The 21,636-nt window shown below is 46.0% G+C and overlaps 1 protein-coding gene across 5 annotated transcripts in view; it reads left to right on the top strand.

Annotated features, from left to right (window-relative positions):
* Positions 1-21,636, top strand: part of INPP5B (inositol polyphosphate-5-phosphatase B) — a 1,358,813-nt gene that overhangs the window by 790,332 nt on the left and 546,845 nt on the right. For all 5 annotated transcript variants that reach the window (XM_069622659.1, XM_069622660.1, XM_069622658.1 and 2 more), the window contains one exon: positions 1,891-2,026. In XM_069622659.1, the coding sequence (XP_069478760.1) occupies positions 1,891-2,026 (136 nt within the window). The remainder of the gene's footprint in view (positions 1-1,890; positions 2,027-21,636) is intronic.

The raw sequence follows: 21,636 nt of genomic DNA, 5'->3' as shown, positions 1-21,636 counted from the left end.
TTGAACTTCGTTTCAGACAAAGAGCAGATGTTCTTTCAACCGACATTAATGAAAAATTTTATGAATCCTTGACATATATATCACATGGATTTCTATTGATCTGACTCTGTCGACTCTGGTTTGCTTTTTTTTTTTTTTTTTTTTTTTTTTTTCTTCTCTCTTTCCTCTATCTCTCACACATTTTCACAACCTATCTCTTTCCATTTTCTAGAGGTTTTTGATTCGATCAATTTCCTCCCCCAATCAAGTATTGATGAATTAATTTGTACGCAGTCTTGTTTTGTCTAATGAACTCACATGTACAATTTCCTATATTATGGGTGGGGAATGAACTTTGATGCAATCAAATGAATTGGCAGTAAAATGAATTGTTATGAATTTTACTATCACTTTCTGAATTAAATGTTTTGTAAAACTTTATAAAAATAATTATATATAAAAAAAATGCTGTTAGGCCTACTTGCCTGTCCTTCACTTCTATATGCCTCCTGAGCCCTCTTCTTCATCTCAGTCCTTGTGTTATTCTGGGAGATGTAGTTCACTTTAGTGAACTTAGGTCTTACACTTTTAAGAGTAGTATGTATCCCCTTAGTATTTTTAGAAGATGGATTGAGAGGTTCAATCTTATTAGAGAAAGATGGTAGGCAAAAAGGCCACATTTCCGTTATTCCTTGCGGTATACTTTTCGCATTGAGGAAGATGTTTATTTTTGGGGATACAAAAGACCTGTTCTTTTGATATAATATGTTGTGGTCTTAGAACCTCAGAGTTTACCATTTCACTCTTACTAGGAGGTTCAGATATATTAAAGTGACGATAAGCCAGAACCTCCTCTGACATGGTGGTAAGAGTAGCCCTCAGGGGACAAATACTGTGTCTCAACCCATGGAATCTCCTCACTACCCTGGGCCCTGTTTCCACCCAGGTGATCCTCCTGCAGTACACCACCCCCAGGATTGTGATCAGGAAGTATCTGCCCTCTCCTGGGCACCTGGGAGGATACTTTAGGCAGGGTTTTGTTGAGGGAGCCGCAGGATTCCCCACAGTATGTATGAACGACAAGCACAAACTCGCACACTTTAAATTCCTACACCAACCTTATTTATCACCTCAGCTGATTGGTCGTTTACAACCGATGGCCACCAGCAGCTGCCCCATATTCAAAGGACTGTTACCTGACTTTTTCCACCTTTCCTGAATGTGCCCTCCGACCACTGAGTTCTGGAATGAGATAGCTCAGACGGTCTGTGCCTTAATTGAACATGAAGTTCCCCTTGATCCGCTACTATGTTTGCTCCGATATACACCATTCATTATCCAGAAGAGTTCACTGGTTCCTCAGTTTGTCTCTATAAATGGCAAAAAAACGCCAGATAGCACCCGAATGGTTGGACTCCAAGGCGTGGTATAATGACATTGTGTGGTGTAATGACCTTGTGTGGTGCAAGACCCGTATCGGGAAGTTATGCTGCCTGACACCAAACCCAAGAATAGCTGATTGGTGTTTAAAATATTCCTGTACAAGAATTTGGGTGGCTCACCCCCAACAAACCAGATGCCTTTACAGTTCTTATTTTTTTATAATTCAAAGATGTTGAGCCATAGCATGTAATGTAAGCAAAGCTATATATTGTTTGTCCAGTATCATGAATGGTCACAATGACCTCTTAGTCTAATTTTCTGAGAAAGTATAAAGAAGACCTGTATTTGTTTTCAACCTCAACCTACAAATTCTCTTAATCCGTTATGTAGGACATTCATTGTATGTCATTCTCGTACCTTTGACATGTTTTGGGAAAAATACCAGAAACAAAGGTACAATAAAATAAAAATCAAATGTGCATGTTCACTGCCAAATGTGTCTCTATAAGCTGCCTTCCTTTGTTTCAGTGAGAAATGCAGAACTCCTGCCTGGTGTGATCGCATTCTCTGGAAGGGGAAAGCCATAAGACAGCTGAACTATCGAAGTCACATGGAATTAAAGGCCAGCGATCATAAACCTGTCAGCGCTTTGTTTGACATTGGGGTAGGTACATAGTGATTAGTAGTTAATGATTTAGCTCAGCTCTAGAATTACTTGCAGGTAGAAGTTGGAGACTGATCGGAAACACCTGATTGTTATTTATAGTTTGCTACCTTGTGGAGTATGAAGAATAGGGAAGAAAGGAATTCTCTTTAGTCACAGTACTGCAGATCAACTGATGTTCAGGTGCAGAGCAGTTTGGCAAAGGCCTTACTTGCCGCTTTTCTATTTATTTGTCCTCACATGTAATTTGTGAAATGTGGTACATGATGTCACTTCTGCCCTTATGGGGCACTTACCAGGGGCCTGGAGGCTCTACCCGTGTTGGTGGAGCCAGCGTCTTCGGTATACGCCAGCTCATCCCGGTCGCGAGGCACGACGGGCGATTGTGGCAAGGGCGTTACCATCTTAATGGAACTGCTCAAGCACAGAGGTTCAGTGCTCCATCTTGGAGCATCACAGTACACCAAACTCTGGAACTGCTTGGCGGAAAAGAGGCTTGCCTATTTTAAGGACCGCTGGAGACATGGACAGAGATTCTGAACCACGTTCCGTACAGTGAATGACACTCCCTGTGCCCTGACCATGTTCTCTTCTCCAGCCACCTCTGCTGCTATTTCTTGCCGGCCTTCCCTCATCTGTACCTTGTCCTTCATTACTTTGTCCCCTGCCTTCCTCCTGCCCGATACCTTGCTCCTCCTCTCTGGGGTTCCCTTCTCCTTTTCCTTCCTGGTTCTCCAGTGTTCCTTTTCTCCTTGATCTGCTTCATATGAAACACTGTCTCTGCTTCACGTTAATGGTGGACAGCTTTTCCATATCATGGGCAGGGAATATATTGCCACCAATCCCTGGCATTCTACTCCCGGGGCTTGTCCGTGGTATGCCCTCTGTATCCATCTTCACCCTTGAGAGTAACGCCTGTAACCCCTCATCTTGCCAGAAGGACCACAGGTACGCGCTTATAGCGAGATACTCTGCTTGATACATGACAAAAGACACATACTTGTTTTTTAGAGGAGAAGAAGAGAGGAAGAGTCAGCGACATTTATGGCTGTTGTATAGTCCTTTTTGAGCACTTTCAATGTAGCATTGGTGAACTTTTCATCCCATGATGGCTGTCTGTAGCCTATTATCTAGGACGCCGATTTCTCTATGCGGATGGAATAAAGTGATCTATATGTGATCAAAAATCCACTAGTATGCTGACATTATTTACTGGTGTAGCTGTTTCCTGCTAAACTTTAAAAAAAAAAAGGTTGCGTGTGTTGTTGGAATCTTATGTAGTAGCTCTAGTTTGAATTTTTCTTGCATACTCCTACATCCCACCCACTTTCCTGTATTCTCCTGGGTTGTCATCCCAATCTTGTCTATAATGGGCGATGGAGAGCCAACCCGCCACCCAATACAGAGGAGCCAAAAAAAATGTAAAGGAGGAAAAGTAGTTTCCCTTTACTGTTCCGGTCCTTAGAGCATGCCATGTGGGTCATGGAAGAAGGGGTGTTTTCCTTCCCTAGTCTTGCATGGCACATTGGGGTCAGAGGCTGGTGTCCTACAGGCTTAACTGTGCATAGGGGACACTCTGGCACCCCCACGCACATTAAGGTCCATGTAGGTGGTGAGATAGTGGCGGTCCAGCTCCACTGCGATTCAGAAACCGCTCTGTGGTCCTGCCTGCGTAGAGCGCATTAGCTAAATCCAGAGCTAGAAGAAACCCTGTAAGGAAAAGGAATGTCTTTGTATGTGTTCGTGCTTGCAAAAATGTCAGATGTGAATGTGTGCATGTGAGCGTGCATTGAAAATGGTGTGTATGGGTGTGAGTATACGTGTGAATGAGAATGCAGTGTTAATGTTCCTGGTGCACGTTTAAATAATTGCTTGAATGAAAAGGTATGGGTGCATAACTGCTTGTATGAATGCTCGAACTATTGGTCTTTTTTTTTCTCTTCATGGATGGCACCTGAGCTGTGTGTGCTGCACTTTCGTATCTCAATTATTTTGCAGACTTAAGGGTTTAAGTGTTGCAGGTCATGCAGAATCACTTTTTCCTCCACCTACAAGACTCTCCATTTGCCTCGAGTGCCTAAGGCATGCTACACTTGAACGCAGTTTTTCTTTCTTACGGTGTTTCATCCAGACCCCTTTCGTTGAGACTCAGAAGGTGAGAGGACATTTTTAACCAGCTTCCACTGAGAGAGTATCAGAATGTAAGCCCTTTTCCTATCTGTCGGCCAATCTAGCCTGGCGATTTGCTTATGGAAAATCACTCGGAAGGGAGTTGAGCAGTCTACCGGGGCTTCCACGGATGTATTGTCTCTGTAGTTTCTTTCTGGCTAATAGGCTGAGGACATGCCCCTACCCTCAGAGACCAGACCCACCCACCTCATTCTGAGTCGAGAAGGGTCTGCAGAGTAGGTCTCCTCAATCTGTCTAGAGTCCCATTCATTGAAGGATATCACTGTATCTAACATGCAAAACTGGGGTAAGTCAGGATTTTCTATTACTGATAGGCCATTTTTCCAACATAGAATAGATTGGTCAGCTGCTCCCATGAGAAGCTTGGTGCGACTGTACCGTACTCCCCCATTCCTTCCCCAACCATCTGCATCATCCTTCTTCATGTTCAAGAGCGGCACCCGTGTTTCCTCACACAGCAGGACAGATTCCTCCACCTACAGCTTAAAGCCAACATGCCTCCTGTCCACTTTTTCTCCTTTATGGGTTCTCCTGCATTGAAAAAGGTTTTTAAGGATGTGGTCAGTTAAGTTTTTCCAGGACGTCACACTCCAGCCCCTCCAGGAGTACTGCACTATCCTGCAAGGGCTTTCGCCACAATGACTGGCCCTGCGTCCCGATCAGTTTGGTGGGGGGGGGGGGACACAACAACCTCTGCCCTAGGGCAGCCTTTGGCTCCTTCAGTTCTGCATCCTCCAAAAGTGCCACCTCCTTCTCTCCTCAGGTCATCCGACACGGATTCTAAGGACACTACTACTATCATTCTAAAGAGGATGGTGAGGAAGAACTTTGTTCTTAGCTACAGACATTTCATGTGTTTTTGGGTTCATGAATATCATGGAGGTACTAGTTCCTGACCTCCTCACTCCAATAGGTAACCTGTGTTGTGGCCGCCACGCTCTCCTCGAATGCAGAATTTCAGGACTACCTGTGCATTTTGATGTGCTACAGCAATCTATAAAACTATGCGGGTCTCTCCATTTGGTAGCTCCTATTAAAAGGTTTTATGTGAAGTTCAAAATTCCTGTGAACCAGAAGCTGCTCTTGAGCAGGAATCCCAGGTTAACTTTGCAGTGGTGTCAGTGGCCTTATTGCAGGGAAAACCACCCTTAGTCTACACGTCCTATTCCGCTCAGCCATCCTTGACTCCTTCAGCAAAGGATGAAAAGGCTCTAGAGTATTGGGGGAAGAAGGTCTGCCTTAACCAAAGGGTTATTGTGCGTTCCCCAAATTAACCGTTCTCTGCTTCTTATTTAAGCCACCCCAGAATCTATCTAAGCAGCCTCTAAAGCCAAGCTTTGGAAATGGATTTCTGACTTTGCCCAAGTCCTGAGCCCTGAAAGAAAGGCACAGCTTCTGTCAGGCTTGTCAAGGGCTCTACAAGTGGCTCTCCATATGCTTGATTAGGCAGCTGGTCATGTCGATACATAGTCTTGTCGCTAGTTGGATGTCCAGCAGCAAACCTGTCAGTGGGACTAAATAGATATCAAGGTTCCTCCTGGCCTTAAGGGGTGATATTGATATTTTATTTGTATCGCGCTCATACACAAGTGTTTCAGAGCGCGGGTGCTGGAGAATGCATTGTAGTTTCTTGAAAGGAGCAAGCGTTATCCTAAAGGGTTCAACAATGTTAACATATCCTCATTCTCGTGGGTTGACAACAAAGAAGCAGTTAGAGTTAATTGGTGCTTTCAAATAATCTGACCACTCTCCCGCACTTACCTGCACTTCGTCTTGATAGACCTGGAGGGTCACTAGGGCAGCCCCTGCATTACTATAAGAAACGTTTAAGAATACTCCGTCTCGGGTGCAATATATAGTGCACCGAAGCTTGCGCAAACTGTCTCTGCCTAGAAAATTGACTGGTGCTGAAGGGCTTAGAATTAAAACATTTGTGTCTGTGATAGGCCCTAACGTGATTGTAAAGGGCTCATGGCTCGGTAACGGAGTGTACTGCACCACCAGAACACGGCACAGTAAAACACTTTGTCATTATATTTGTCTATGGTACCCTATAGTAGTTCAGGCCTTCCTGTTACATAAGTTTCACTCTCATTTGCTCCCTGTCACAGGATGCTATCCGAGTATGGCTTCACATGGGGGAGACTCGTTTGTCATTTCGCCCTATTTGCGCCCTCCAACGTTTTCTTTCAGCACAGAGCCAACTCCTGGTTTCGACACCTCTGTCAATGGGCTCAGTAGCACCAAGTCTCTCGATGACTTCCCATAAGATACACAATACAATTATCTGGTGTCTAAGCCTCCACAACAGCCAGGAACTCTTGAGCACATCTCAAGCCCATCAAACATTCATAACCTACAACACATTGCACTCCTTACTGACAAGATCATGGATTTGCTCATTGTGGACAGCTCTTTACATTTTTCATGACCATTTTGGTCTAAACCCATACTACGGTGCATGCATCCCAGCTAATGTCACCACCCATTCCTCATGTTATCCTCCCCGCCCCTTGTCACCTTTGTCATCTGGTCTACCTCTGACTTTACCCCGTTGTTCCCATTCCCGCTTACCTTTATCTTCATTTCCTACTCACCCCACAGACTGCGTCTGCTTTGCACCCTTAATGAGGGTCACAGTTCACCCACACGGATAAGGTATCAATGCTCTAAGACCACTACGGTGGTGAGGTGCACAGTATATAAACTTATTAACATGACATAACATAAGGTCAAGGGCTCCCCTTCGATGGGTTTGGTCTTTCACCACTCTACCAATGAAGGGCTTTAAAAATAAAAATAGAATACCTTGAGAGCCAAATCTATACTGTTTATTTCTAGACAAACTCAGAAAAGTTCAACTTCTTCTGGACAAAGGGTAATCGGTCAAGAGCTTTGAGGCTTTTTGGAGGTTCAATAACCACTCACAAAACCATGACAGGCAAGGCCTTTCTGCTGGGGCACCTGTTTGAAATCTCTGCAAGCCCTCAAAATCTTTCTTTGGCAAAGCATCAGCAGAGAAGACAAAGAACAAATAATGGGAGGCAAAATCGATTCGTATCTGTAATCCATAGGGGCTACAGATTCCATTTTCTCCCTCCTCTTCCCATCAGTCCTCCATTAACAATTTACATCCAAACTATGCCAGAATGTCTTCAAGTTAACTAGACGTGAATGTGATATTCAGTCCATTGTAAGTCATAGAGGACCGGCTTCTATTCTTATTTCATCACATTTCTGAAGAAAGACCAAGGACTTTGTTGGACCATTCTAGATCTTTCCGATGTTATCAACATTATTCCTGCAGAGAGCTTAAAGATGGTCATGTCAGCACAGATTCAAGCGGTACTTGCAAGAAGGTGATTGGATGTGCATGGATCATCTTATAGATTGTGAATGCACATTCTCATTTGGGATTCACCTCAGAAGTGCCTAAAGATTTCTATGGGAGGTCAACCGTACTAGTTCTGGATGCTTTTCTGTTTCAGATCTACTGCTACACTCCACTAAGGTGATGACAGCAGATTCTTTTGAGAGAGTACGGGATTCACATTTACACCTTCTTGGGTAACTGGCGAATTCAAGGTTTTAATAAAAGAGAGCTCTTCTGTTTCTACATTATTCACTTTTTGGTTCATGCTCTGGGTCTTTCAGTCAGTTGGAAAAATATTCTCTTGCCCCCCTCTCAAAATATGAATTTTATTGGCCGGTCTGAGATTTTCAGCTGAGCTGAGTTTTTAACCATGAGAGATGATTGTGGGCATACGCGCAGTTTGATAATAAATATGAAATTCCTTTCAGGTTCTGACTTTGCTGTTTCAAGGCATTCTAGGGCTCATGGATACCTGCATTTTAGCAGTTCCACACGCTTCTAGGTGGGAGTTGTGGCTGCAGTCAGTATCTTGAGTCTTAAGGACAGTTGGTCCTGGTCTGGGTATCGGATACAGCCAAAGTGATTTGTCTTTGGTGGATGAGGTATCAGCGCAAATGATGAAACTCTGCCACTTAATGGCTGGGGAGCGGCAATGGAAGATGGTACTTTCGACCTTCACCTAAATGTTCTGGCACTCAAGGCCATATTTCTAACTTTGAAGGCTTTTCTACCCTCTGGCCGGGGCTGCAGGCTACTGATTTTAACAGACAATTCAACTGCCATATTCTTTTTGAACATAACACCAATACACGAGAACCCCACTTTAACCCAAATATCACGGGTCAACAAAACGGGTGCAAAAAATGATACTCTAAGGTGAAAAAATACTGAAAACAAATACTTTCTATACGGAATATAGGTGCTGAAAAATTTCACATTATCACATATATATCTCCACTCTGACAATACATGCTATGCTCCTAGTAGTGTGTCTAACAGTTAGCTTGTTTATTAAATTGTTTATTAAACAAATGATAAAAATTGCACCGAAAGTTCATAAATTGACTTTGTTGCCAACCAAACACATCACAATTCAATGTACATTGCAGTCACCAAAATGTGCACCTGAAATTACCACCATCATACATATCAAGACTATACCCGAAAAAAACAACTGCCTTGGGTTCGCATCCAGGCTTAATATGATCATAGGAGAGCTGGAGACCAACTAGTTTCGGCGAAGGAACAATCTCGTCGTTTGCACCTAATAAAAAAAACGCAAATATATACACCATGATTTTACATGTAAAGCTTATTTACAAGATCAGCATGAAATATCTTCACTACTGATATCAAAAAAACATGTAAGGCTGTTAAATTCCTAAATGTAACACCCTGGTGAATCATTAGCTTCTCATCAAACATTCACCTGTGCCAGGTGAGCTGTCTGAAATAATCACATGGCATTGCTCTGTCAGTGTTAAAAAACAGACATTGTTGAAAAGTACACTATACACAATGAGCCAAAAGCAAAAGGTATACTCAGAATATCATTATTACAAAAGTGTCCCAATTGTATCTCTTTCCACCATGCCGTACACCCATTGAAGAGAAAAACCTCATGTAGAGCTCTGTTCGTATCATTGAAATTAAGCTGTAAACTATAAATGAATGAGCCTGTCAGTATCGGATCTAAGACAAGAATCTCCAAGACTGGGTATTGCTATTAGAGACGGCTTACCCTGGTAGGAGGCGTTAATTGTATTCATAGTGCATTCTAGAAGCGGACAAGGCATGTTCACGCCGTGGGGACAGCACCCAGCTTGGGGTCCGGAGCATTCAGAGTAGTTAAATATGTCTCTCGGAGTTCATACTAGAAATGAATAAAGCATGTCCACGCCATAGGGAAATCACCGGCATCCGGAGCGTTATATAAAACTGGAAACTCTGGGATAGACACCCATGTAGTACATCATGAGCGCCATCTTTGAGTTGCGGCTAAACATATCTAGTGTATGGACATGCACAGAAAGCTACGCAATTATAACAGTGTCACACATCAAAGAACATCTTGTCATGAAGGAAACCACATGAACATTATGTTAAACTAGTATTCCATTTTGTTAAGTGACTCAATGAAAATAACAAATGAAGTGCAGTACAATTGTGTAAAATGAGAAACGGAACAGACAGGTTTTGTATGCAATAGAGAAAACAGAAATATACAAATAGGCTAAATCAAATGAAATCATAATGACACCCATTTAATGTTGTCATTAAGACCAGATACACGACTGTTAGTTTTGTGAATCCACTGTTGGTCCAAACGGCAAAGCAGATAATTTGTTCTGCATCGATCATTCTTCTGTGCTACCTGACACAACCTACATTAATTCATCACCAAAGTGCCCAGATTATATATAATGGGAGACCAAAGGTGCATTCATAGTGTGTGATCTGATCCTAACCAGGGTGTCTTTAATGTTCTTATCTCGCTTGAATGCAAACTATCGTTTCTCCCATTCAGAAATCTTGCCTGTATGATTTGCCATGATTTATTTATAACGCATTTCAGTTTATTGCTGTATAGATTAAAAGTGCATACAGAAACCATATTTCGAAGGGATTGTGTCCTCCGACGTTTTCCTCATCTTAGATATCTCCTTCCAGCTCTGCTGGCCTCGGAAACATTTTTCTCTCTATAGGGCGCTGCGCGTCGACGTCCTCCGAGTCGATGTCCCTCGACAGCCGCCGTATCGACGTCTATGTCATCCTGCCTATAAAGGCTGCGCGCAGCGTCCGTTGCTCAGTTCCGTTTTTCCGCGCTTACTCAGTGCCTCGGAATACCGTTGCTCAGTTTTTGTCAGGTTAAATCTATTTACCTCGAGTTATTCGATCCGTACTCGATGGCTTCTTCGTCGGAACCGACAACTCCTCGATCCGGCTTCAAAAAATGCCGAGATTGTGGGAAAAAGATGTCGCTGACTGACCCTCACAGAGTTTGTCTGTGGTGTTTGGGAGCTGAACACCATTGTTCGGAGTGCGAGGACTGTATGTCCATGACAGCTAAGGCCCTGAAGGAGCGTAGGGGGAAGCTGGAGAAAGGTAAGACTTTTAAAGCTTCTTCTTCGTCGACGAAGTCGAGACATTCGTCTCCTCGTCACCATTCGCGCTCCAGGTCTCGGAGTGGGTCCCATCACTCCTCGAGATCGAAGCACTCGAAGAGGAGACGTCAAAGATCCCCTTCTCCGTCTTCCTCTTCCTCTGTTTCGCCTAAAAGAATCCCTTGCCCCACGAAACATAGTTCCCGGGCTGAATGGGAGGAATTCCGCAAAAATATGATGAGCGTCTTCGAGAAAGCGGCCTCGACCCCCTCGAAGACTGCCGAGAGCGATGCTCTGGTCGAAAGACCCGAAGGTCAAAAACGCCGCGAGTCGCAGTACCCGGCGAAGGAAACCTCTCGAGCGCGTCTCGAACCCTCGAGTAGGACTATGACCTCCAAACCTTCCTCGAAGGTTCCGTCGACGAAGGTTCCGTCGACGCCGAGGTTGGTGTCTTCGACGCCGTTGTCGAAGGGACCTTCGACACACGGGTCTGTCGACTCGAAGCCAGCTTCGATACCGGCGTCGACGCCAAGAAAAGTCACGGTCACGACACACCCAGTGACTATCCCCAGGTCCTTTGTTTTCGACGCCATGCTCGAAGCCGTCGGCGTCGACGACATCGACGTTTTCGAGGCCGATTATGACAAGTTCGCCACCCTCTGCCTTGGAAATGGGATTTACACCCTTTATGAGTTCAGAACAATTGAGATCTATATCCTCAATTATGGAAGAGGGTGAATTGTCTGACCAGGAAGACACATTTGAGTTGCAGGGACCTGTAACCCCAATTACAGAGGAATTTTCCTCTGAAGAACGCAGGTTAAAGGATCTTCATGATTCCTTACATGAGGCAAGTGGGTTAGACACTTCCCCTGAGGTGGAGTTTGCTAGGCCAGACCCGGGGGAGCATGCTGAAACCCCCTATAGAGCCTTAATGGCCAGGATCACAGAGTTTATGGGGTGGTCTGCACCTTCACAATCTTTCCAACAAGATGACCTCACGGATATTCTTGACAAAGGCGCACAGGAGGATCCTGTGGTGCCTTTTCATAAATCTCTTCAGAGGAAGATTATGACGAACTGGGAAACCCCAGATGTCGTCCCGGCAGTAAATAAAAAACTGTCTACAAAATATAGGGTATCCTCTACAGACCCGGAGTTTTTGTCAAAACACCCATCCCCAGAAAGTCTGGTGGTACAGGCAGCATCTTCTACCGATGTCAAGACGGCTTATCCTACCGTCCCACAGGACAGGGACGATAAAAAATATGATGCTATGGCAAAGAAAGTTTTTTCGGCATGTAGCATGGCATTAAAATCTGTTAATGCTACTTGCACCCTTGCTAGATTCAGCCATACACTTTGGGAGTGTGCTTCTACAGCGGCTGACTGCATCCCAGAGGGAGAAGAAAGGGAGGCGTTCCTGAATATCATACAGGACGGTAAAGACGCTATGTGCGAATCCCTCCAGACGGGCATTGATTCGGCTGACAGTATCAGCAGAGCAATGGCGGCAAGTACAACAACCAGGAGATTCGCTTGGTTGAGAAAGTCTGGTTTTGCCCCTGATGTGCAAGCCAGGCTCTTGAACATGCCATTCGATGGCTCTTCTTTGTTCGGAAAAAAGGCGGATGACAGTTTAAAGAAACTGCAAACTTCAAAAGCAGCAGCAAAATCCCTAGGCGCTGCAATCCGTCAGACACCTTTTCGTCCCACAGGAACCTCTGCGAGGGGCAAGTCCTTTCGCTTCTACTCCGCATTCGGTAGAGGACGTCCGGCTCAAAGGGGACAAAGAAGAACTACCCGAGGTGGACGGGGTAGATATTCAAAAGCCGCAGCAACAGCAGGTGCCTCTTTACCATCGGCATCCGCATCAGTCGCCCCAAAACCACTCTGAGGACTTCCCTCACAGGACACCTGTAGGAGGCAGGTTGACTCAACATCTGGCGGAATGGCAGGCTATCACGTCAGATGCTTGGGCATTGGAAACAGTTGCCCAAGGTTACTGCCTGCCTCTCCTACGCATACCTCAGAGTCATCCACCGGGGATCAGCTCTCAGAAAGCTCCAGATCCGCTCCTCTTGCAGGAAATTTTCGACCTGCTAGAGAAAGGTGCCATAGAACCGGTACCTGCAGCGGAGAGGAACAAGGGCTGGTACTGCCCTTATTTTCTCATTCCAAAGAAAGACAGAGGACTGAGACCCATCTTGGACTTGCGAGAATTGAACAAATTCCTCAGGAAAGACAAATTCAAGATGGTCACTCTTTCTCAGATCCTCCAGGCCCTTCAGTTCCAGGACTGGTTGGTATCTCTGGACCTTCAGGATGCTTATTTCCATGTGCCTATCCATCTCAAACACAGGAAATACCTGAGGTTCGCAATTGGCAACTCTCACTATCAATTTCGAGTGCTGCCATTTGAGCTGACCTCCGCCCGAGGGTCTTCACCAAGTTAATGTCGGTAGTGGCGGCAAGTCTAAGGAGGGAAGGGATTCACGTCTACCCCTACCTGGACGATTGGTTGATCAGGGCTGTCTCTTCGGAACAAGCTCAGATCCAGCTAAATCACGTGTGCCACTCCCTTCACAAACTGGGCTTCTCCCTCAATTTAAAGAAGTCACAAATGATACCATCACAGAGACTCCAGTTCATAGGAGCGATCCTGGACACTTCCCTGGGAAAAGCCTCGCCACCAGAGGTGAGGGCTCAAGATATTCTACAGATGGTTACCAAGTTCCAAGATGCCCAACGTCTCCCAGCCTTCGACTTTTTGAGGTTGCTAGGCCTCATGGCATCCTGCATTTTCCTAGTGCCAGAGGCTCGCCTGAGAATGAGATCCCTCCAGTGGGCACTGAGGACTCAGTGGTCACAATTCTCAGGGAGAATGACAGATCTTCTTCAGGTTCCCGACAGGGTGGCTCGAGACCTTCAGTGGTGGGCCTGCCAGGAGAACATTCTGAAAGGAGAACAGTTTTGGCAACCCTGGCCGGAGATAACAGTAGTCACGGATGCCTCACTCACGGGGTGGGGAGCCCACGCCAACGACTTGACCATCAGCGGTCGTTGGTCTCCATCGGAGTCCAGACTATATATCAACCTGTTAGAGCTGAGAGCCATCAGACTTGCGCTGAAGGTGTTCCTGCCAGCTGTACAAGGGAAAAACGTCCTGATAATGACGGACAACACAGTGGCCATGCATTACCTCAACAAAAGAGGAGGCGTAGGATCACTAGCCCTGTGCAGAGAGGCGATGCAGCTCTGGTTTTGGGCAATCCAAGAAGGAATCTCTCTATCGGCAGTTCACCTAGCCGGAGAGAAGAACTTGACAGCGGACGCTCTGAGCAGGCAGAGCACAGTCTCCCACGAGTGGGAACTAGCTCAGGAAGTCCTTCAAGAGATCTTCGCCCTTTGGGGAACCCCTCAGGTGGATCTGTTTGCCACCAGCGTCAACAGGAAATGCGATCTGTTCTGCTCAAGGGAATTTCCCCCGAGAGGAGCTCTGGGAGACGCGTTCATAGTGGACTGGGAGTTTCCGCTTCTGTACGCGTTCCCACCGGTCCCTGTCATTCCTCAAATGATCAGGAGGTTGAGAAGATTCCGGAGAACCATGATCCTAATTGCCCCAGATTGGGCCAGGAGAATGTGGTACCCGGACCTTCTAGACTTGTCCATCTGCCCTCCAATTCGACTTCTACTCAGAGAGAACCTACTCTCACAGAAGGGAGGTCAGGTTCTCCATCCAGACATCAAAACCCTCAACCTTCACGCTTGGCTTCTGAAAGGTTGAGGTACAAGGATTGGGACCTCCCTGATGATGTTATGGAGGTGTTGCTTTCGGCAAGGAGGCCAGCAACAAAGTCTTTATACCGCTGCTGTTGGAACAGATTTTGCAGCTGGTGTAGAGAACAGAATATCGACCCTTTTTCATGTGGTACACCAATGGTTTAGTCCTTCCTTCTATATTTGGCGAATTCAGGCCTTCAAGTTGGCACCATTAAGGGCTATCTCGCAGCGCTATCCATCTTTAAGCGCACTGCGGAAGAACCATCCTATTTCAAGTTACCCTTGGTAATACAGTTTCTAAAGGGGTTAACCAATGTTTATCCCCCAAGACCATTCCAAGTTCCCCTATGGGATTTAAACTTAGTATTAACTTTCCTGATGGGCACACCTTTCGAACCACTCCATTCTTGTTCGTTAAGATTCCTTACTCTTAAAACTGTTTTATTAATAGCACTTACATCTGCTAGAAGGGTGAGTGAATTACAAGCTCTTTCTTGTAAACCCCCTCACACAATATTTCACAAAGACAAAGTTGTCCTGCAAGTGAAGCCTAATTTCCTCCCAAAGGTGGTTTCTGAATTCCATATCACTCAGAAGATTATCCTACCATCTTTCTATCCTCCTCCTCATCCGGGGAAAGAGGAAGAGAGGTTACACAGGCTAGACCCTAGAAGGGCTTTAAGTTTTTACATCAGTAGACTAGCCAGGATAAGACAGGCAGACCAGCTGTTTGTAGGTTACACAGGTCACAAGCTGGGGTTACCAATAACTAAGCAGACCATTTCCAGATGGATCATTCTAGCCATTCTGGAATGTTATAAACTGGCAGGGAAAGAGCCCCCTCAAACCCTTAGGACTCATTCGACCAGAGGTATTGCAGCTTCATCGGCCCTCAAAAGAGGCGTGCCGGTTAAAGACATCTGTGCGGCCGCTACATGGTCATCTGTCCATACCTTTACACGATTTTACAATTTGGATTCCTCCTCCAGTCAAGAGACTAGGTTTGGAAGGGCTGTACTGCATTCTATTCATCAATAGAAGACAGCGTGAAGTCAGTACTCCCTCCTCCAATAATAGAATACTGCTATGGGAGCCTATCTAAGATGAGGAATACGTCGGAGGACACAATCCCTTCGAAGAAAAAGTTACTTCTTAACTTGTAACGTTCTTTCGACGGGATGTTCCTCCGACGTATTCCTCATCGACCCTCCCATCCATCCCCGCAGTTCTACTTCCCTTGTTGTTGCAGCTTACGCTCCTTCAGGGTGATTAGTCTAGTCCAGAAAGTATTATTGTGGGCTACAAAACGGAACTGAGCAACAGACGCTGCGCGTGGCCTTTATAGGCAGGATGACGTCAACGTCGATACGGCGGCTGTCGAGGGACATCGACTCGGAGGACGTCGACGCGCAGCGCCCTCTAGAGAGAAACATTTTTCCGAGGCCAGCAGAGCTGGAAGGAGATATCTAAGATGAGGAATACGTTGGAGGAACATCCCGTCGAAAGAACGTTACAAGGTAAGAAGTAACTTGTTCTTTGATTAGAGCAAAGCGGTTCTGTCATATTACTATGCTCTTTTTTTTTTTAGCTCTTTTAATTAGTTTGTGAGGGTATTCTCTCTCCCTGAATCTCTCAAAAACTACATAAATTGCAAATTGTCTTTCAAAGCATGTCGACGTTGACTATGGTGCTTTAGTAATGTGTTTCTATTGGTAGATTTTCTGTAAAGGGCTGTAATCAGATTTCCAGAATCCTATTTAATCATCAAATCTGGGAAGGGTACTTTGTTTATCGCATGTTGATGCGAACATCAAATTGCAGGATCGCAGAATATCATCTATGTATCTTCGCCAATAGCAAATACATTTGTAAAAGGGATAAGCATAAAGTAGTTGTGTTTCATGGAGATGGCTAAGAATTCTAGAGTAAAATCTGTAGGTACACTGGTCAAAAAATCACGACTCTGTAATGCTTCACCCGCCACCACTATAGCATAATTTTGCGGAATATTAGTGTATAGTGAGGTATATCTAATGTCACTAAGATTTCAGAGTCTGGGTCAAAAGGTGGCCCTTCTACCATGATGATCCTGTAACATATGTCTGCAAAATATGCAGGTGTTTTCAGTGCTAATGGTTGTAAAAATGTGTCCACATCTTTGCAAATAGGTTCACGAATAGATCAATTGGCAGACACATTTGGTCTACCAGGTGGATTCAACATGTTTTTATGTATTTTAGGTAAGGGATACATAGCTCGGATTCTGGGACAATCACAATTAAGGCATGCATGATTACGTTTCCTCAAATAACTTTGTTTAAGACCAATGTTGGTAATTTGCCCTAACATTTCTTGGAAGTAATCTGTGGGGTCACGTTCAAGTAATGTTCTTTGTTCTGTAAAACCAAATCGACCATGGAGTTGCATTTATCTGTGTCATTGCTACGATCCCCCCCACCTGTCTGTCAGAACAAGCAGTGTGGGCACAATGTCTGCTACGTTTTGATGGCTCGGAGGTACAGTTGTAGAAATGGTGTTTTCAGAACAGAATTCTCTGGTGGTGGTGATCCCAGTAGAAGAGCCGACTGAGTCTGATATCCAGAGCAGTAGGAGCCAAGCCCCCCGTGAGCAGGCTCTGCTCCATCAAAGTCTGGACGTTATCTATTAGCAGTAGTATCATTGGGGGGGCCTTTTACAACTCTTCCCAACTTGAACATTCTTCTTTGCCTCTTGCAGGGGCCAAGGGGCCACTTTTTGTTCAGTGTCTTTTTGCCCATAAGATAATGAGACATGCTCTACCTTCCCACACATTGTCTTGCATTGCCAAAATTCTGCCAAGTTCAGGTGATTGTTTGGCTGTCGCCCCATTCCAGGGGCACATTTTTCAAACAGAACATGGTTCATATAACTCTTGAGTTTTCTTTCAATCAATAGATAATGCTGTCATTGATGGCATACCTATTGCAAGAGGGGCTCCACATTCCTCATCCATCCCAACAGTTTGTCCTTAGACGCTTGGTTTGTGAGGACCTTAGCTTTAGAGCCTTCAGACTTTGGAAAGCCAGGATATAGTGAATGCAGCCAGGAAGATCACAGTATACCTGTAAGTGGACTGGTTGATCTGCATGAGAATGACCTGGATAATGTGTTATCCTTTGTACCTTCCTTGGCTATAGTAGGTATCAATCTGGACATGTGCAGGACATGTTTGTCTTCTATTGCAGCTAATCTTAATAGGGGCTCACTGTTTGCTTCTCCAGCGTTGGCTCTTTGATAGATTTGCATGCTGTTAATATTCCCTGTCGTTAGGCTGGTAATCCTCTGTAACATAGAGCAGGTTACACTTAAACTGAACACTTTCATTCACTTTTGTGCTCTATTACAGTCATTTTGGGTCATGCAGTACTAAGTGAAAATGTCATTTTTTTATCGAAAAAAAGACCTAGGTCTTCCTAAATCTAACTGTCACGCCTCTGCCCCACACAAGTGGGTAAGTAGGTGTGTATGTGTATGTTAGTGTGAGGAGGGGGCTAGGAGAAGGTGTATGGGTATTTGTGTATGCGTTAGGGTAGCATATGGATGGAGATGGTGGATGGTGCAGGGATAATGGAAAGGGGGGTTCAGGGGTCAAATCCTCCGTTTTCAGAAGTGAGGGGGAAGGGGGCAGGAAAAAAAGTGATCATGGCGAATGAGGGCTGCACCTAATCGATAGAAAAGAATTGTGCAACCTTCAATAATCGACATTATCACATAGAACCATAGGAACACCTTCCTTAACTCCTCTCCTGTCGGCCATCTCCAGATTTTCTACCGCACGTTAGTGTATAGACCCCTCAAAAATCATCTCTTCAATATTTCTATGATTAAAACTTACATTTTCACATCTTTCTTTGAAAAATATATATTTGTTTTCGACATCCTTTAGACGACCGACGTTTGCAGTGATAGTATGAGCTCCATAGACTGCTCCAGCCACCAGTAATCTTCAGCTAAGTTCATCTGCGCAGTTAGGCCTACCTCATGGCAGCTGAATCAACGACAAAGAGCCTCTTCAAGGCCTGTGCCCGCTGTGGACTGAACAACTTCTATGTGGAGGATCACCACGACAAGGACTGCGAAATCTACAAGTCATTTTCAAACAAGATGCTGAGATAGTCATCTTGTCATGTGGCTCGAGGATGTTGGCGGGGCCTCCGACTCTGCTTCAGTACGGATCCATGCCTCGTTATGGCAGGGCAGGACAGCCCAGCGAACCATCTCTTGTAAGAGGTCCAAGTCACAAGCAAAAGGAGACACAAGGAAAGCTCAGGCAATGAACCAAGATCCACGCACAAGGACCGTTCTTCTCCAAGGGTCTGCCCAAGAGGTGTTGACAGCGAAGGAAGGCGAAGGCATTTTCCATCGCCCCAAGTACGCAACATCATCTACATCCACGTCCAAATTTGGGGGCCACTCTTCACCTTCACCGGCAAAAGCAGGCCCGTCGTCCAGATCAGAGGCAAGTAGGTCATTGTCGATGACCATGCCTTCCTCCAGGTCGTCTACCCCAAAGCCGTTGACACCCTCCACCAGCATCCCGTCGATGAAGCCGCCATCAGCCGTGACTAGAACTTCTACGTCGTTTATAAAACCATCAGTGACCACGACTACTGCATCATCGAAAACCTTGTTGACAGCATCTGTGTCCACGGCTGCTACTCCCCCCGTCGACAGGAAAATGTTCACCTTCTCATTAGGTGGTTACCATGGCCATTGTGATGAATGTCACCGACACCCATACCAGCACAGTGTCCACTTTAACAGCTGGTCCACAGGCTTCATACCCTAACCTTGGGGTAGCTATGTTGCTGGGAGGTACTATTGCATCAGATCCAAGTCCTTTCGCTATCGGAGGGTCTGGAGGAGCCAGAGGAGGAGACATCATGTCACCCCCCTTTGTCGCCAGCACACACATCTCCCAGAAAACAATCAAGTTCATTGCTGGGTGAGGCAAGCCTAATCAGATTGCCACCTTTACCTCCTCTGCATTCATCCCAGGCACTGGGCAGTTTGTCTGTAATGCAACCAGCTCCAATACTGCATCCACAAAGAAATATGTCACTGGACCTTTTATCTACCTTAACCACACTAGTTGCACTCTTACAATAACGGCTGCCTGCACCGGTCCTGGTTCCAATGCCTGATAGGTGTCCTCATGCAGATGTCTCTCGGCCCTCCAGGGAAGTGGATGACATACCCCGCTCACCCAGAAAGGCTGGACATAGTAGTGCAAAGGCTGTTTGATACTAGTACTGACACTGACCCTGACCAGTTGGACTACGTGGTTGACACGCATTCATCCCACATTGATGAATTTGATGATTTTGTCATAGGTGATGGGGAACCAGATGACATTCCACTCAGAGACTCACCCCCGGATGAGGTGGGGGCCTTTTACGGGCTCATGTCCAGAATGGCCAAGATATTCAGCCTTACCCCTGTTGTGTCTGCAGTGGCCAGGAAAAGGTCGGCTAACCCATCGTCATCCTACCAAACACCTCTACACCTTCGGCAGAAAGGTTATTACCAACGCAGCCACGACTATCAAGGCAGCAAATGCAATGACCATACTAGCATGCTACGACCGTGAACTATGGTACAAAATGGGTCCCCTGCTAGTTTCTCCCTGAAGACAATAAACAGGAGGCCAAGGACATCTTCTATGAGCATGAATTGGTGTTCGACCATCCCATCACGGTCTCGGTGGACATCGCAGATGCTGCATTTCGCCAGCTAGGGAATGAAGGGCTTTTACGCAGAGAGAGGGTTGGCTAAAGGCCACAGACTTTAGACCCGATGTCTAGTCCAGAGTCATTGATATGCCCTTTGACAGATCTGCCCTTTTTGGAAAAAAGTTGAATGAGGCCTTCAGTCCATCAAAACAAACTCTGAAACCGCTCGCTCCTTGGGCACCCTACAGCAAAGGCGTCGGTCCTTTTGTTCCTTCAACGGGCACTTTGGCAGGACTTTGCAGGATAACCGCTCAACAGACCAGTCCTCCTCCTCCTCCTCCTCCTCTTAAAAGACCCCATACTCATCATGGGACCAATACAGAAAGATGTCCCAGTCCTACAGGGGTTCGCAACGGCTCCATGGCTCTTCCCAATCTAGGGGCCAATCTGGCAAACATGCATGACTAGTTCGGGTAGGACCTCCTGATTCAGCACCCCCGTGGGAGGACGACTGTCAAGGTTCATCGAAGAATGGGCAAGCATCACAACCGACGAATGGGTACTATCTGTCCTCCAGCAGGGCCACTCGCTGGAGTTCGTAGATAAAAAACCAGAAAAGTTGCGACACCTCTTGTTGCAGGAAGTGCAAGCTATACAACTAAAGGGCCCAGTAGAGAAGGTTCCAAAGGACAAAATGGGCACAGGTGTCACTCCTGCTACTTCATGGTTAGGAAAAGAATAACTGCACAGCAAGTCAGGGAGGTGGAGGCCCATCCTGGAACTAAGGGTACTCAACAAGTTCCTCAAGCCACAGACGTTCCGCATCGTCACAATGCAACAGGTGTCCCAACTGCAACAGAGATTTCTTGCCATCCTTTGACCTCGAATGCCTATTTTCACATCCCTATTCTTCGCCCACACTGACGCTACCTACGTTTCATGGTGGCAGGAGGGCACTATCAATTCAAGGCCCTTCCATTCGGACTGCGGTCTGCTCCGTGGGTGTTTACCAAATGCCTGGCACCAGTGGTGGCATACCTACAGCGGAGGGGCATCCACGTCTACCTGTATCTAGATGACTGGTTGGTGAAGGCCCCCTCCTATTCCCTGGCAGAGGCCAACATCGCAGCCACCACTCAGTGTCTACCACTGGGTTTCTTCCTCGACTTTCCCAAGTCGTGCCTCGGAGCAAGACTAGACACCCGCACCTGCACCGCCAGGCCCTCGGACGAAAGGGTGGCAGTTCTTCTGGAAAAGGTGTGCTATCTCAGCGGTGCCCAAGTGACATCAGACCGCAACTACAAATCCCTGCCTTGGATGCTGTCATCATGCATCCCGTTGATCACCAACTGCCCGCTGCACATGAGGCCAGTACAGGCATTCCTGGATGCCTGTTGGATCCAAGCCTCGGGGTCCTGGGACGACTGCATTGCCCTATACGGCTTTCAG

This window comes from Ambystoma mexicanum, chromosome 11 (genome assembly GCF_040938575.1).
Source record: "Ambystoma mexicanum isolate Mex_15411 chromosome 11, UKY_AmexF1_1, whole genome shotgun sequence".
Classification (NCBI taxonomy): Eukaryota; Metazoa; Chordata; class Amphibia; order Caudata; family Ambystomatidae; genus Ambystoma; species Ambystoma mexicanum.
This window is presented reverse-complemented; position numbering and strand designations above follow the sequence as displayed.